The 14,179-nt window shown below is 34.1% G+C and overlaps 1 protein-coding gene across 3 annotated transcripts in view; it reads left to right on the top strand.

The window, feature by feature from the left end:
• The first annotated feature begins 2,879 nt into the window (after positions 1-2,879).
• LOC117115021 (SRSF protein kinase 3-like) overlaps positions 2,880-14,179 on the top strand; it is a 62,574-nt gene continuing 51,274 nt past the window's right edge. For 2 of the 3 annotated variants that reach the window (XM_033258658.1, XM_033258661.1), the window contains exons 1-2: positions 2,880-2,980; positions 3,066-3,156. In XM_033258658.1, the coding sequence (XP_033114549.1) occupies positions 2,965-2,980; positions 3,066-3,156 (107 nt within the window). In that variant the 5' untranslated portion in view covers positions 2,880-2,964. Of the gene's footprint in view, positions 2,981-3,065; positions 3,157-13,217; positions 13,568-14,179 lie in introns of those variants that run through there. The other variant, XM_033258659.1, reaches the window with a different exon arrangement.

Below are 14,179 nucleotides of genomic sequence, written 5' to 3' on the forward strand. Positions count from 1 at the left end.
TATGGCTTTGATTATTTATATATACGGTAATTTAACAGTGTTACCGGCTAACTTGATTATTATATGTTACTATTTATTTCCAGCTGTACTTAACGCCCTCTTGAGGTGCACCATCATTGTGGTACAATGTACCTGACGGTTATTTGAATCTGTTCAACCATGATCTATTCATGTGCTATTCATTTAATTCTGGAGCTATTCATGGACATGAACCATGATCTCGATTATTATTATTATATGTTACTATTTTTAACGCCCTCTTGAGGTGCACCATAATTGTGTAATACAATGTAGCTGACAGGTATTTTAATTTGTTAAACCATGAAGCCTCCGTGGTCTAATAGTGATGACGCACAGGTTCGAATCTCGTCAGAGGCATTTTATTACACAACGTATTTATTTACATTCGTTGAGAGCTATGCTACACGATGTATTATCATGTCCTTTATTCTAACACTGTATTTGCCTGTCTTATTTGATTATTTATACATAATGTAACAGTGTTAACGACTATCTAGATTATTATATCTATATATATATTATATTATATATATATACATATGTGTGTGTGTGTGTGTGTGTGGGTGTGTGTGTGTATGTGTGTGTGTAAATACAGTGCTTGAATAAAGGATACATCGTGTAGCATAGCTTTTAATGAATGTCCAACGGACCTGGGTGGTAAATGTACCTAGCAACCCCCCCTCCCCGAGAAAAAAAGGGGTGGGGACCTTCCCCGGGAAAATTTCTATTCTTAGATGCGAGGAAATACGTTCCCCGACTCCTGAAGTGTATTTTAATGATTTATATGTTCTTCAAAATTCAAGGTTTTATCTCTCTTATAAACGGTCAGGTAAAATGTTTGATGAACCCCAAAAAGAAAGGGGTTGGGGATCCTCCCCCGAGAAAATTTTGATTCCTAGATGGGAAATGAGCTTTCTCGACTTCTAATTTTCGCATTGTCCCCCAACTCCAAGTCGAAATCTTATGTACATTCACAAATTTAACATTATTGATGGTTATGCATTTTTAAAATGTTGCGAATTTTAATAAAGAGGTTGAAGGTCAGATTTTGAAAATGAACTGAACAAGCCCAAAATACACGGGGATGGTCCATGTGACCTTGTAAATATAGTAAATAATTGGAGGTTTAATAATGGACGTATGAGGTAAATGGTCATCAAAGGAAAATCATTTTCAATAATGATCGATTTTGCCCAATTTATTTTTCTTGAGAATTCTTCATCTTGCGTATGACAAGCAGCATAGAAAGGGGAAAAAATAAATTGTTTTTATGACATTGTCGACATTTTTTTTTTTAATTTTAAGGGTCAAAGTTCATAGATAAAATGTCATTGAGCTTTCTGAATAATCCATAAAGCCACGTTTTCATAGGAATAATTATTTCAAAAAATTTGGAAGGGCCTCACTACATTGTAAATATGCCTTAATATAATTAGCTCGATAAGGGGAAAATTCAAATTCAGAAAAATAATATTTTAAAGGCAAAATTCCACAGGAATAGTCACCATATAAGTATAGTTTAAATTAACTTGGGCCTAAATTTTATAGAGATAAAACTTAATATAATAAATAGGCCTATATATTTCAATGACCTAATGAATTTACTCAAAGACAACGCCAGGATATAAAAAGGGGTGCTACTATATTTTATAGTAAATAAATGCCTAGTTTCACTACAACGATAACGATTAACGATAAACAAAATGTTTATACTATGACGATTTTATCGGTTTTTTTTTAATGATTATTATGTTATTTGATTAGATTTGTGAAAATATATTTATCGTATACACGATAAATCATTATTGAATCGTGCAAGTAAGAAAACGTCTTGTATTTATGTTTTTTAATACCATTGGGCTTTTTTGAGCTTTTTATTGCTGATTATTATTGTCCAAGTATAAACACATCCCCATGCTGTCTGTCTGGTTTAAGCAAATCTTAAAGTGTACATTGATATACCATTAGAATATAGTTTTTATGAAAGCATCTCTATACTTTTTTTTTGTGTCAGTTGGTCAGTTAGTCGGTCCTATTACGTTTAAAATTTAGCTGGCTGTTTCTCAGTGATGTTGATAGTCATTCCATTGTCAGTCTGTCGGTCATTTATTGCGGCCCCATTGCAATAAATAATAGATTTGAAAACAGGAAACATCTTATAGAATGTTGTTTTCGCTTGTGTTGTGACACATTGGGGATCAGTGGCGGCTCTAGGATATAATCGGGGGTTGGGGGCTGAGATGTCCGACTAGGGGACTAAGTATTAAATTATGCGTGTAACTATAGCGCGTAGCGTTATCTCAGTGTCGAAGACCAGAGCCAAGGGTGGGTATGGGAGGGGGTGTCCCCTCCTCCCAAAACGAGATTTTTTTGTTCAAAATTGGGACTTCTAGATGGCCGGAAATGGCTGGGATGGGATTTTTTTTGTTTTGGGTACGACTGCCCGACCAGCTTTGGCGGGGGCTTCACCAGACCGATGGGGGGGGGGGTTAAGCATTTATTAAATGAATTTCTTAAGTTCATGTTGTCTAAACCTACTTGCAATATAGTTTTGTTACGTGACCAAGATAATGTGGCATCAGCGTGTACCGTTAGAGAATACAGTATGATAGTTTGTGCGGCTGTTTTGCCTATATAGGCCTAGGTGGTTCTGTAATTAGCCAGCTGTATTTTTTTTTTTTTTTTGGTAGAATCTGGTCAATTGCCTTATTTCCAGTTTCAATAATAATATTTTGTTGGGGCCAAAAACCCGGTTTTAGTATAAATGCTCTGGTCATTTTGTAGGTATTTTCTCGAAAATGAATGAAATTGGAATCTCTCATTGATAACAAACGAGGGCGCTATTTATTTTTGTACATGTGTTTTTCGGTTGGCAAAACGCCATGCGCATGTACTGTTCGAATTATCATATTTTTTAGAGACTTTTTTGTGGACCCATCAAAAATGAGTTCAAGAAAAGGTAATAAAAATGTACAGGTATAATTGATGCGATCTGTTATAATATATTTAGATTTGGTATTAATTCCTTATATCTTTGCTTCCAGTAATGGCAATTCAAGCCCGAAAAAAACGTCTAAAACAGAAGAATCGTCCTAGGCCAGATGACAAGGGAGCCATGATGAAGAAATCCAGCAGGTAATGTGCAGTTTCATCTGTGTGCTCTTGTCCTTGATTATCGATAACAATATTATCTATGTATATATATCTATGTATAGATGTATAGGCCTATATCTTTAATAATGCTCATAGTGATTTGCAAGTACAGGCTAATATGCATTAGCGCCCAATGTCGTTTCAGTTTAATCCCGAGTTGAAGTTCGTTTGGTTGAATAAAACGCAGAACCATGCCGTGTCATAGACAGATAGGCTAAAAGGTCTAGGTCTAGGGGGCTATACTACGGTAGCTAGGCCTACCCTAGGCCTAGTATTCTAATCTTAGCAGGTAGGGGGCAAGACTAGTTTGGCCTAGGCCTAGTTCTTCTACTAATAATTAATGAAGAATAAATGAGTAGTGAAAGATCCAGGCCTAGCGTCAGATTATTATTATACTATTAATGTATATTCTTCCGTCAATCATGCCCTAGCCTAGCATGTGGTGCATTACAATATCAAGACTGAAGTTTAAGGTTTAAGCCCTAGGCTAGGATCAATCCTGCTCCACCTATCAACACCTCAGATTTACATATGGTTGCCAAAACAATATCCACACAGCCTAATTATTAGGGCACATAGAAAAAATTATTAGCTTATCACTCTTTAACAACAAAAAAATGAGGGAGGGACTGTTTATATTTGGTCTGTAATAGTAAATATTATATAAAATCTGGTTTAATTTTATAGTTTTTTTAAGAAAATGTATTTGAAGTCACAAAATTGCATTGGATTGGATTTATTCGGTGTAAACACCAAGGATAGCCCACGAAAGTCTTCTGGTGGTGATTGAACAGTACACCGGGAGACAATCTCCTACTCTTTTCCGAAGAGTGTACTGTTTTCTTTAACGTGCACATGGGCCATAAATGCACACGGGACCAACGGCTTAAACGTTTCATCCGAAAGACGGTGCGCTATGTAACTTGTATTTCAGCCCTCTAGCTGAAACACAAGGAGAGGCAGCGATGGGAATTGAACCGGGGACCTAGAGATCTCCACGGTTCAGCGCACACACAGTGGCTACCACCAGATTAGCCGACTGAGCTAAGCTGCTCTCTCATTGTTATTTTTATGCTGTTGAAATAATTGATGCGGCAAAAAAAATTATTTTTTTTTATTCCTGCATCACAATTGTTTGCCGTAAATTCACATGTTTGACGATTACCACGATGAATGTGTATGTCACTGATTCATGTGCACTCATTTATTTATTTTTTGTCCATTTAAACATATTATATATCAATTATACTTAAAAGTGAAAAACTTAAAATACAAAATGAAAACAAAGTAAAGAAATAAAACATAAATCAGGTTTCGTAAATTTTTAATAATCTTCCTGCCCCGGACCATGCTCTCATAATAAAACACTTGAATGGTCACGATTTCAACTTTAACCTTTGAATGTGTACAGAGCAACCGTGTCATGCCGGCCCACGACATTCGCTATGACTCAACCTGGCCTAGGCTGTTAAGGTAGCGATGAATAGCAGGGCAGTGCAGTATTTTGTTACAATTAACGTAACCACAGAAACATTTATTGTATTCTTCTTGTCTTTATCAATTTAGCTTGTCTGTTGTGTTTAGGTAAACTAATTATTTTATTACAATTTGTAAACTGTTGAAATAATAGTGGTGGTCGGGAGCCTGTAAATCCTGGTCGGAAATGTTGAGTGCTGGACGGGCCCGTCCACCGCCGACCAGCGTGGTGACATCCCTGTTGGAGGTTGTCTATAATTGTATTATCTTTAATTAGAGGCAAACCTGTATTATGAATTATGCAGACTAATGAAGATAATACCATTGTGTTCAATTTTATTAACATATGGTATACTGTATACCCTGACAACATTTGAAAAAGATAAATAATTGGAAATGAAATAATATTTTCCACACACAAATAAGTTAATGGAATTTACCAGTTAGTATAAAATAGGCACTGTCAATACAGGTCTGAAACTCTGTCCAAAATTGCTTGTATGCCCATATATAGTCATGATGCGGCTATATATGGCCATGATGTGATGTGATCATGACCATATTTAGGCATGTCATGTTTTTGTCAAATAAATGTGATAGTCTAGACAGGACTTTACATTCAACACTATGAACAAACATACACAATGGGCAAAAATACTATTTCACCAACCAATATTATGAATTATGGACTTAATAAACAATAAATAAACAAATAAACAAGCTTAAATTATCATGGGCTTGATCGATTCTTATCAATAATAATAATTAGTGCATGTTTTTATAATAATTATCAGTGTTTAGATATATATGGTGTATATACCCCAAGTGATGATACATCCCTGGTGCATATACCTTGTTTTCTAGTAAATGATTCAAATCATGTTTTGCATTGTGGTTCAAAAATCACAGGGAAATTATTATTTTCTTTTTAATGTTAGCTATATATGCTAATAAGTAAATGTTATTAATTCAGCATATACTATTTAAATTAGTTAACACAGCTGTTGTTAGCTTTGGGAATGTTTTAGCAGGGTCCCGATGAGTAGGATAACAGAATTCCCAGCTTCTATGGTTGATATTAGAAGTTATTTTTGTCTTTATCCTACATGGTCTTTTTGTTTTCAATATAGTAAACAACTCCAATTGCCATGCCTGGTAAAGCTGTTTTGTTTTTGGAATAGGGTCTACTATAATCAATAATTTTGTAAAATCTACGTTACCATTAGGTTTGATTGTGAATAAGGTTGAGAGTAGCTTACCTAGCTCAGTCTGCTGAGCTCGTGGTAACCACTGTGTTTGTGTGTGCTGAACCATGGAGATCATTTGGTCCTGGTTCAATTCCCATCGCTGCTCTCTTTGTGTTTTAGCTGGAGGGCTGAAGTGCAAGTTTCATTAGTTTCATTAGATTGTCTCCCGTGTACTGCCCAATCACTACCAGAAGGACCACACTGGAAATATGTCTTCTTCAGACTTTCGTGGGTTATTCTAGTTGTTTACACCGAATAACTCTTATCCAACCCAAAGTATATATTTTCTACATATTTAAATAATGAAATTATGTAACCTAAGAAATATTATCTATCTTGCATTATGGTAGTCTTTCTGCAATGATCTGAACAATATTCTTCCAACATACAATTCTCGTGTAGATAGACCTGCATTAAATAGGCTTATTAAACATCAATCTCAGAACTAACTGTTAGAACAATATGTATCCAATGTCCTCTCATGTTTTTAATTCAATCATGTAGGAATTCCTGTCATGGAATTCACAGTGTGAATGAGCTAGGTGTGAGGTTTAGATTCAATGTTCCTCCCCTTGTTGTAAAATAAGAAAATAAATAAATTTATTAAGAATGATGTGGTGCATGCATTTAATTGGACAGTACATATTTCATGTGTTACTAACCACTCACTCTTTTTGTCCCCCTCTATTAAACAACCACCACTAAACTCCTAAACACTAGTAAATGAGTCATCGTCATGCATCAGTGAACTTTGACATTGCCTTCAATTATGTCAAATGCTAAGGAATATTTATTTGATGAATAAGCAAATTACTTTCCTAAGTATACCTATTCAATAAAGAAAATAACAATTGTTGAACTAGTGTCTGTAAAGAATTTATAATTTACTGTGTAAATAAACATGTCAGGGCCAACTTTACTTAATTAAAAGTTGTTAAATAATACTGAATATTATCTACTATTAAATCATACATAATTAACTTTGATAAATTTACAGTATGGTATTTAACTAATAGTTGATGAGACAAATTAATCAATTAATTAATCAGTTAATCAATTGATTAAAAAAATTAATCAATTAGTCAGTTAATCAATGAATTCAAGTCCATATAACAGTGTTTATAATACGAGTCCTTATAATGAGTTTTAATTTTTGCTGTTGTAATTAATTGTTAAACTTTATCTGGATTTCTCCATTTACAGTACTGACATAGTATAAAATTTTATGTAGATAAATTCACCATCCGATGGTAAATCCAAGTGTGGTCAGGTGATGTTTGTTATTCTAAAGTACAGTAGTTATTCATTACGAAAGGTATTTGATAATTTAGTAATACACAAACAATATAAGAGGTATTGTTAAACCAAATTATTGTTATTGTTTTGGGCTTTGTTGAACAATATTTTTAAACAATAACTTACTATAAAGTGAGGATATTATGAAAGTGTACAAGGAATGGGAATTCTGATATTTAAGGTCATAAGGCAAACCATTTGAAATACATTTGCAAAGATGGAATTAGGAAAAAAGTGTAATGGCCTTTGGAATTATATAATAATTGATTGATTTATTATTAATGTGGAATCTTGCTTATAAGTATCAGTTTGGGAAATACTTGATTTTAAGTGTACCCCATCATGCAGCTGATGTCATCAACAATTGCAATTAAAAATGTCAGTATTTTCAATGCCTAATTCTTAAAAATTTTACCCTAAGTTTTTATATTTTTAGCGTATCATTTCTTGTGCGTCACATCATTTTGAAAAGAGTTTAGGAAAATGAGTTGGATACGATCAGTGGCCATACAGGTAGTTATGGACCATGCGTTTATTATCACTTCAAAATTATAATTAATTATTGAATTGGGGAGGCCTTACCAAATTCTTTTTATTGACAGAAGTTATGCAGCTGAATGTCACTCGGCAGAATATGAAATTTTACGCACATTTGTTTCCAGTGCAGTGAACAACAAACAGGCTTTGTGATACCGCTACTGACTAGACACACCCGTCCTTGTTCATTGGCTTTCTAACTCAACCAAATATTGAAACGCATGGTCACAGACAAGATACTTTGTTCACCTTCATTTTATTGCAGTTATAAAACTGCTATGTATTGTATGGATATCATAAAATTTCAGTGACAAGAGACAGAAGAATTTGCTGTTCCACAATACATACTCTGTTGGCCTTGTGCTTATCATTGTCACCGGCATTTGTTCACGTCTTAAACTTGAATTCTGATTTAACCAATTAAATCACCGGCAGTGGCGCCCCTCCCATAATATTTTGATTGAATCTCTTGTGGGAAAGGTCAGCGTGCCTCGTTTTACGCACGTCTGGTTACAGTGCATTGAATAATGAACATCCTTTTGTGGTACCGCTATATTAGTAGAACAACGCAAACAGCACACTTCTAATTCAGGGAAACTACACAATTGAGGCAAATATTCAGACAGAGTCGCCATGCACAGACATGTACAATTTAATATTCAAACCCTTTTGTATTGTACACTTAGCGTTAGGATTAATTTACTACCAGTATGGGTTTTTAATACAATTATTTCAAAGCTCATCTTGTCTTATTTTTAGTGCACTATTTGACATTGGTAGGCAAAGGTAGGAAAGTAACCCATGAATCGTAGCGTTATTGCGCTGAATTGTGTACAGGCCTGGTCTGTTACTGCTGTTGCCGCCTCAGAGAGGCGCTTAAGATCGAGCTTCATGTCAGATGCTAAAATTAATCAGATCTTCTATCTCACTGAATGATGTAATGGGTTCTTTAAAGTGCCCATAAGACAAGTGTTTACAGTTGACTTCAGTTCAACTCATTATCTGAGGAGAGGTGATGTTAAGTCTGTTGTCAATGCCGTTGCCAGCTATTGGGACAGTTGGGACAGTCCCACACATTTTTTCTAATGGGTCCACAAAGAATGGGGTCCACTTTTTGAAAAACGGGTCCAGATTTCTCATATTTAGCCTATAATGGGTAAAATTTAAAGAAAATGGGTCTAGATTTTTCATATCTTTGCGTAAAATGGGTAAACTTTTAAGAAAATTTGTTCACATTATTTGAATTTACGCGTAAAGTGGGTCCACCCTGATATTGTCCTGCATTATTTGAAAATCTTGGGTACCGCATTGTCTGTAGCTACAGTAGCAGCACCCAGCCTTACCGCTCGACCACTTGTTGCACTTTGCATAAACAGAAAAAAGGGATTGAAAAATGAAAGAGTGAGAATAATAGAAAAAAAAAAAAAAACACCACAAAAAAACTAAATTAAGATGTAACCTAAAACTAACCAAGACCACGAACAGTAAAAACCATCACCACTGAACAGTTCACCAGCAATTTAAGGTGTAAGATAACTGACCAGTACATAATTCATAGTGTGCCATAATGTAGTAGTTATCTAGCTGCCTATGAAAAAATCTATGTTCAAAACATACGTCAGAGAAAAAAAAATCATCTATATAATTCTTATTTTGTGCATGGGCATAGGCTAGTGGCGGGGGGAGATGGGGGGTGGGGGAGGTGCCTTCGTATTCCTTCCCCTGCATTCAGCAAATTAGTGTCACCAAGTGGGTTAAAATTCTAGAAAGGACCTTTAAGTTTTTACTGAAATAGGGATTTAGTTCCACTTTCTCAATTTTGCAGCACCAAACAGTAACCAGCCTGCACCTCTAATGTGTATAGTTTCATTTGTGGACTTTTCTACAATGATCACAATATTAATTTCATCTCTTACCAGTAATAATAAATAATAATGACTACATGTTTTTATATAAAAAAACATAATAGGCTGGTTTTTACAACATTGTAATCTATTTAAAACCCCATAGCCCAGATGATCAACTTATAAAGTATGCATAATGTTAACACCCTTGTCAAGTGAATTGTGTAAATCTTATATAAACCGAACATAATGACATTTTCTGTATAAGACAGTTTAAAAGAAGCTCGAGTATACTGCCCTCCTACCTTCCTTTTCTGAATATATAAAGGAGGAAAATTAGTTTTAATTTTTGATGGTCAGTGAAGAGTAAATAAAAATTATAAAAGCCTGGAAAATATTATTTTATCATATATACTTTGTCAAGTTTTAAGGTTGATTGACAAGAGAATACATATTTTCAATCAAAATAGAAGGTTGATTGGCAGCAGTACATTATACTTGCATTTTAGACATTGTAAATTTATATTTCAGAATAAACATATTTCTAGTAGTTCATAAACATCAGATAAACAGATATTAATCATAGTTTTTAAATATGAACTTTACATAACCCTGAATTTTCATAATGATATTTTAGTCTTGTATTTCTATTTTTCATGAGGCAACATATTTACATCTCATTGGAATAATGTGACCTAATAGATACATAAATCAATTTCACTTATACTCATTATGAGCAGCTGACTCCAAAGAATGTATTGCAACATCTTTAATATTTCTCTTCTATTTGTTGAAATTAGCAATCATATTTTTCAGTCTAAATCGGGCACCTGATAATAATAATTATTAATATATTGCTTTTTTTTTTAATTCTTTGTTGAAATTTTTTTTGTAAACATAATCTTTTGAACATAATGTAAGGTCAAGGGTCAGACATCATTGTGAAGTAACTTCCTTTACCTGTGTTTAAATAGTCATACTGTACAGTAGATGTGATGACGTATGTATATTCAGTGAATATTGCTATATTCAATTTTATTTGTTTATTTTTCATTAATACCATGATTTATTTATTGGCTTACATTTATATTTTACTACAGTATAGCTAATAAAATATAATCAAATTTAATATATCTTTTTTTCTAATAATTCAATTCTGAGTCCACTTCTTGAATATTACCTCTGATTTGATGGGTTTTTATGCTCTGTTTAATAATTTAAATTGATTCCTTGTTTTGCCTTTCCTACGTCGGTTTATTGTCGGTTCCATGGATGGTCTTCTGGATATGTGGCAAACTAATTGATTCTTTGCTAAAAATAAATTGATTTTTTATATACCGTATATTATTAATTAACTATTATAATTTATTTATTTGTTCGTATTTGTATGATGTAATTTTTGCCTGAACGTTGGTTGGCTTTTGTGATATTTTTACCTGCTGTGTGATAAGCTGAGTACTATTAGTTGGTAGGCTTTCTAATAGTTTAATGCATTACATTATGCCAATGCTTCAATTCTATCGTTATTGATTAAGTATTGACTGTGCATATATTGCCTGCAAGATGGCCAGATATAATGCTATTACTGTTAAATATGCGTCTTGGTGTTGAGTTTAGCATGAACTGTAGCGCAAATTTGGTTCAATTTGTAGTTCTTTGGTTGTTATATTGATTTTTTTTATTTGATTATGATTATTCCTTGTTATGGTGTGGGATATTTTAAAATGGTATTTTAGTGAGTAAGATCAGGGGAAGACTGTCTAAAAAATCCACTATAAATTTTGTGTGGACTTATATTTCAGTGGCAGATCTAGGAATTCAAGATAGAGGGGTCCAGGGAAGGACATTCACAGATAGGGGTCAATACCACCTAAGCCCCACCATGGTTGGTACAAAAAATTATGATTATGGCACCTCTAGTGTAGATGTTTGGAAATATGACTCTCATACTTAAGTGGGATAATTTATCCTTTTTTCCACCATCGTTTTTATAATTTAAATAAATTTAAAGGTGGGGGGGGGGGTGAAGGAAGGGAGTTTGTTCAGTTGGACAATATGTACAATATATCAACAATTCAAGTTTGGATGAAAACATGATAATTGCTTGATTTGGCAGTTTTTAAAATGCATATTTTCAGTTATTGGTGGTGATATTATATAACATCATTTGTATGCCCCATTTTCAGTTTGCAGTCCCTTTTCACACAGACTATTGTCGGGTGTGTACTGTATTGTTAGGCATTTGAAAAAACCTTTCAGCAGGCCATGATGCAAGTGTTAAGTGGTAAACACCTATGCCAATGCAAATTTAGAAGGTGGTTTGGCTCAGCAGTTTCCGTTCTTGTTTTTGAACTTGTGGTCAGGAGTTCAAACCACACGCCGACCAATCTTGGCTGGCCATGCTTAGGGCCTGTTTCTACTGGAAAGAAAATATCGATTAAAAATCGCTTTTTCAATAAATTGCTTTTTTTCTCACAGTAGAAACAGGACCAGTTCGAAAAAAAAAAAATTTGTGTGCACTTTTTAGCTGCAACACAAAAAGTGATTATCAGGTAAAATGTGACCTCCACCTCAAGCCACTGCAGAAAGCAATCGCCTTCTTGCCGCACACCGTATTCTCTCATCGTCATCATGACCGGAATCCATGTGAAGTACTGTATGTTGTACTTACACAGTTTGGAAAACATGTTGTATAAACAAAATAGTGTCGAAATTTCCACCACGAAAACCAATTTTCGCGGGCAGGCTGTCTAGTACTCAATGAAAAAGGCTTTAAAAAAACCAATTATTTTGTGTTTATAAACATACCCTTACTTCTGTCTCTTATACACATCTAGATGTGTATCAGGTAAACTTCCTGTGCTGTTCGCACTGGACTAATTATGGTAAAACTAGCCAACGTGTTGGTTAGTTTTACCAAAAAAAGTCCAGTGCGATTGTGGCTATAGTTAACAAATTATGCATCTCAAAATGGCTTTGGCTCTTGACAAAGTGTGATACATAGGTACCAAGAAGAGTCCGAGAGTCTCCCAAAAATAGGTAAGGTCTTATGCAAATCCGCATGAAAGTAAAAATTTCCCTTATTCACAACAAATTCATGATGTTTACATATTTATTTACTACTGTTAAATAGCAATACTCCAAATCAACTGGTCATAGGTAATCACCATGCAGAGCACAGTAGATTTAGTTGCATTAAACGAAAGCTCATTTAACAGGAAAGTGGTTTCTCTCCGTTTAGAAATATTAAATATAATAATTTTAACATTTCACATTATAGGACTAAGCCTTTTGCTTACATTTGTTATTTTAAATTTTTTTTCCCCCAATAAAATAATAAGTATTGCTGATATAATATTACTTTCTTATTTGTGCTCATGAAATTGGTGTAATTGCTTATAAAATGTCCCTTTAATTCATCTATGAAATACATATAATATAGCAAACGTATTTGCTTATTTCATACACATAAAGATAAACACCTTTGAAGTATTAAATATGACCTGGTACTCAATTGAACTAATGAATATTCATAACCTATTACTGCACTTCAATTGGTCGTTAGCTAGCCAATTTATTGTTCAAATTTAAACATTGGAAGCGCCATTCTGAATGGTCTGGCTGTGATTGTTGTGACATGTGGTATATTGTTTACCTTTCCTGTGTTTTGTCTGCATCTTTTCAGAGTTCACGCTGTTCTTATTATATTTTGTATCCTTGTTTATACTCTTCCTGACCCAGTGCCTTTGTTTCCGTTTTTTATCCTGGTTCATTCATGCATGCGCCTTGTGTATGAACTGCCTTTTGGAAAACTGTGTTTTCATTCAGTTGCGCTTCTCATGCCAATAAAGCAACTCGGACATAATTTGAGTAGAAGATGTAAACTGGAACGTTAAATTGGAACATATATTCTTCTGTTGGTGATGTTTTTAGGCTGCTTGGTCCTATGACGTGGGTTGTAATAACGGGAACCATGGCAGAGATGGATCAAAGGTGGGTGCGTGTCACAGGACTAGTGCTGTCTGCCTAACTATTGATTCAAGCTTGATATTAATCTAGCATTTGGCAATCCAAGGCCATATTCTTATCTATAAATTTGATAGATGCCTAGGCTACGCCAGCAAAGTATAGTAAAACATACAGTTTTACCAGCTTTCTAGGTCGACCACTTTGATAACTTCCCTTCACTACAGTTATACTCCTATTGATTAGGCAGTTAGATGGAGTGACATAAAGGTAGGTTTAGATTGAAGTGTTGTCGATAAATTCTTTGTTTGAGTGGCATTCCATTATTTATGAATGACTGATTAAATTATTATATGTAAGTGACTTGCAATTCTACAACATTTGCTTCAAATTTAACACGCATTTTATAGCACTGTACAGCGTTAATTTTTAAATAGTTTTCTTCTTGTGAATATTATGCAGTATGAATATAAATAAGTATTGAGTGTAGGTACTAGTCATGTTCTTTGTGCATTTTTAAAAGTACGATTCGTCATGTATCCTCAGAGCCACCTCTTAATAGGTACTACTTTTCAACCTGTATAACTTGCTCTTAGTTCAGTGGTGTATCTAGAAGTCTTGAAATGTGGGGAGGGGATC

The sequence above is a fragment of the Anneissia japonica genome, unplaced genomic scaffold (assembly GCF_011630105.1).
Source record: "Anneissia japonica isolate Jap-2015-1 unplaced genomic scaffold, ASM1163010v1 scaffold24_len2511860_cov200, whole genome shotgun sequence".
NCBI lineage: Eukaryota > Metazoa > Echinodermata > Crinoidea > Comatulida > Comatulidae > Anneissia > Anneissia japonica.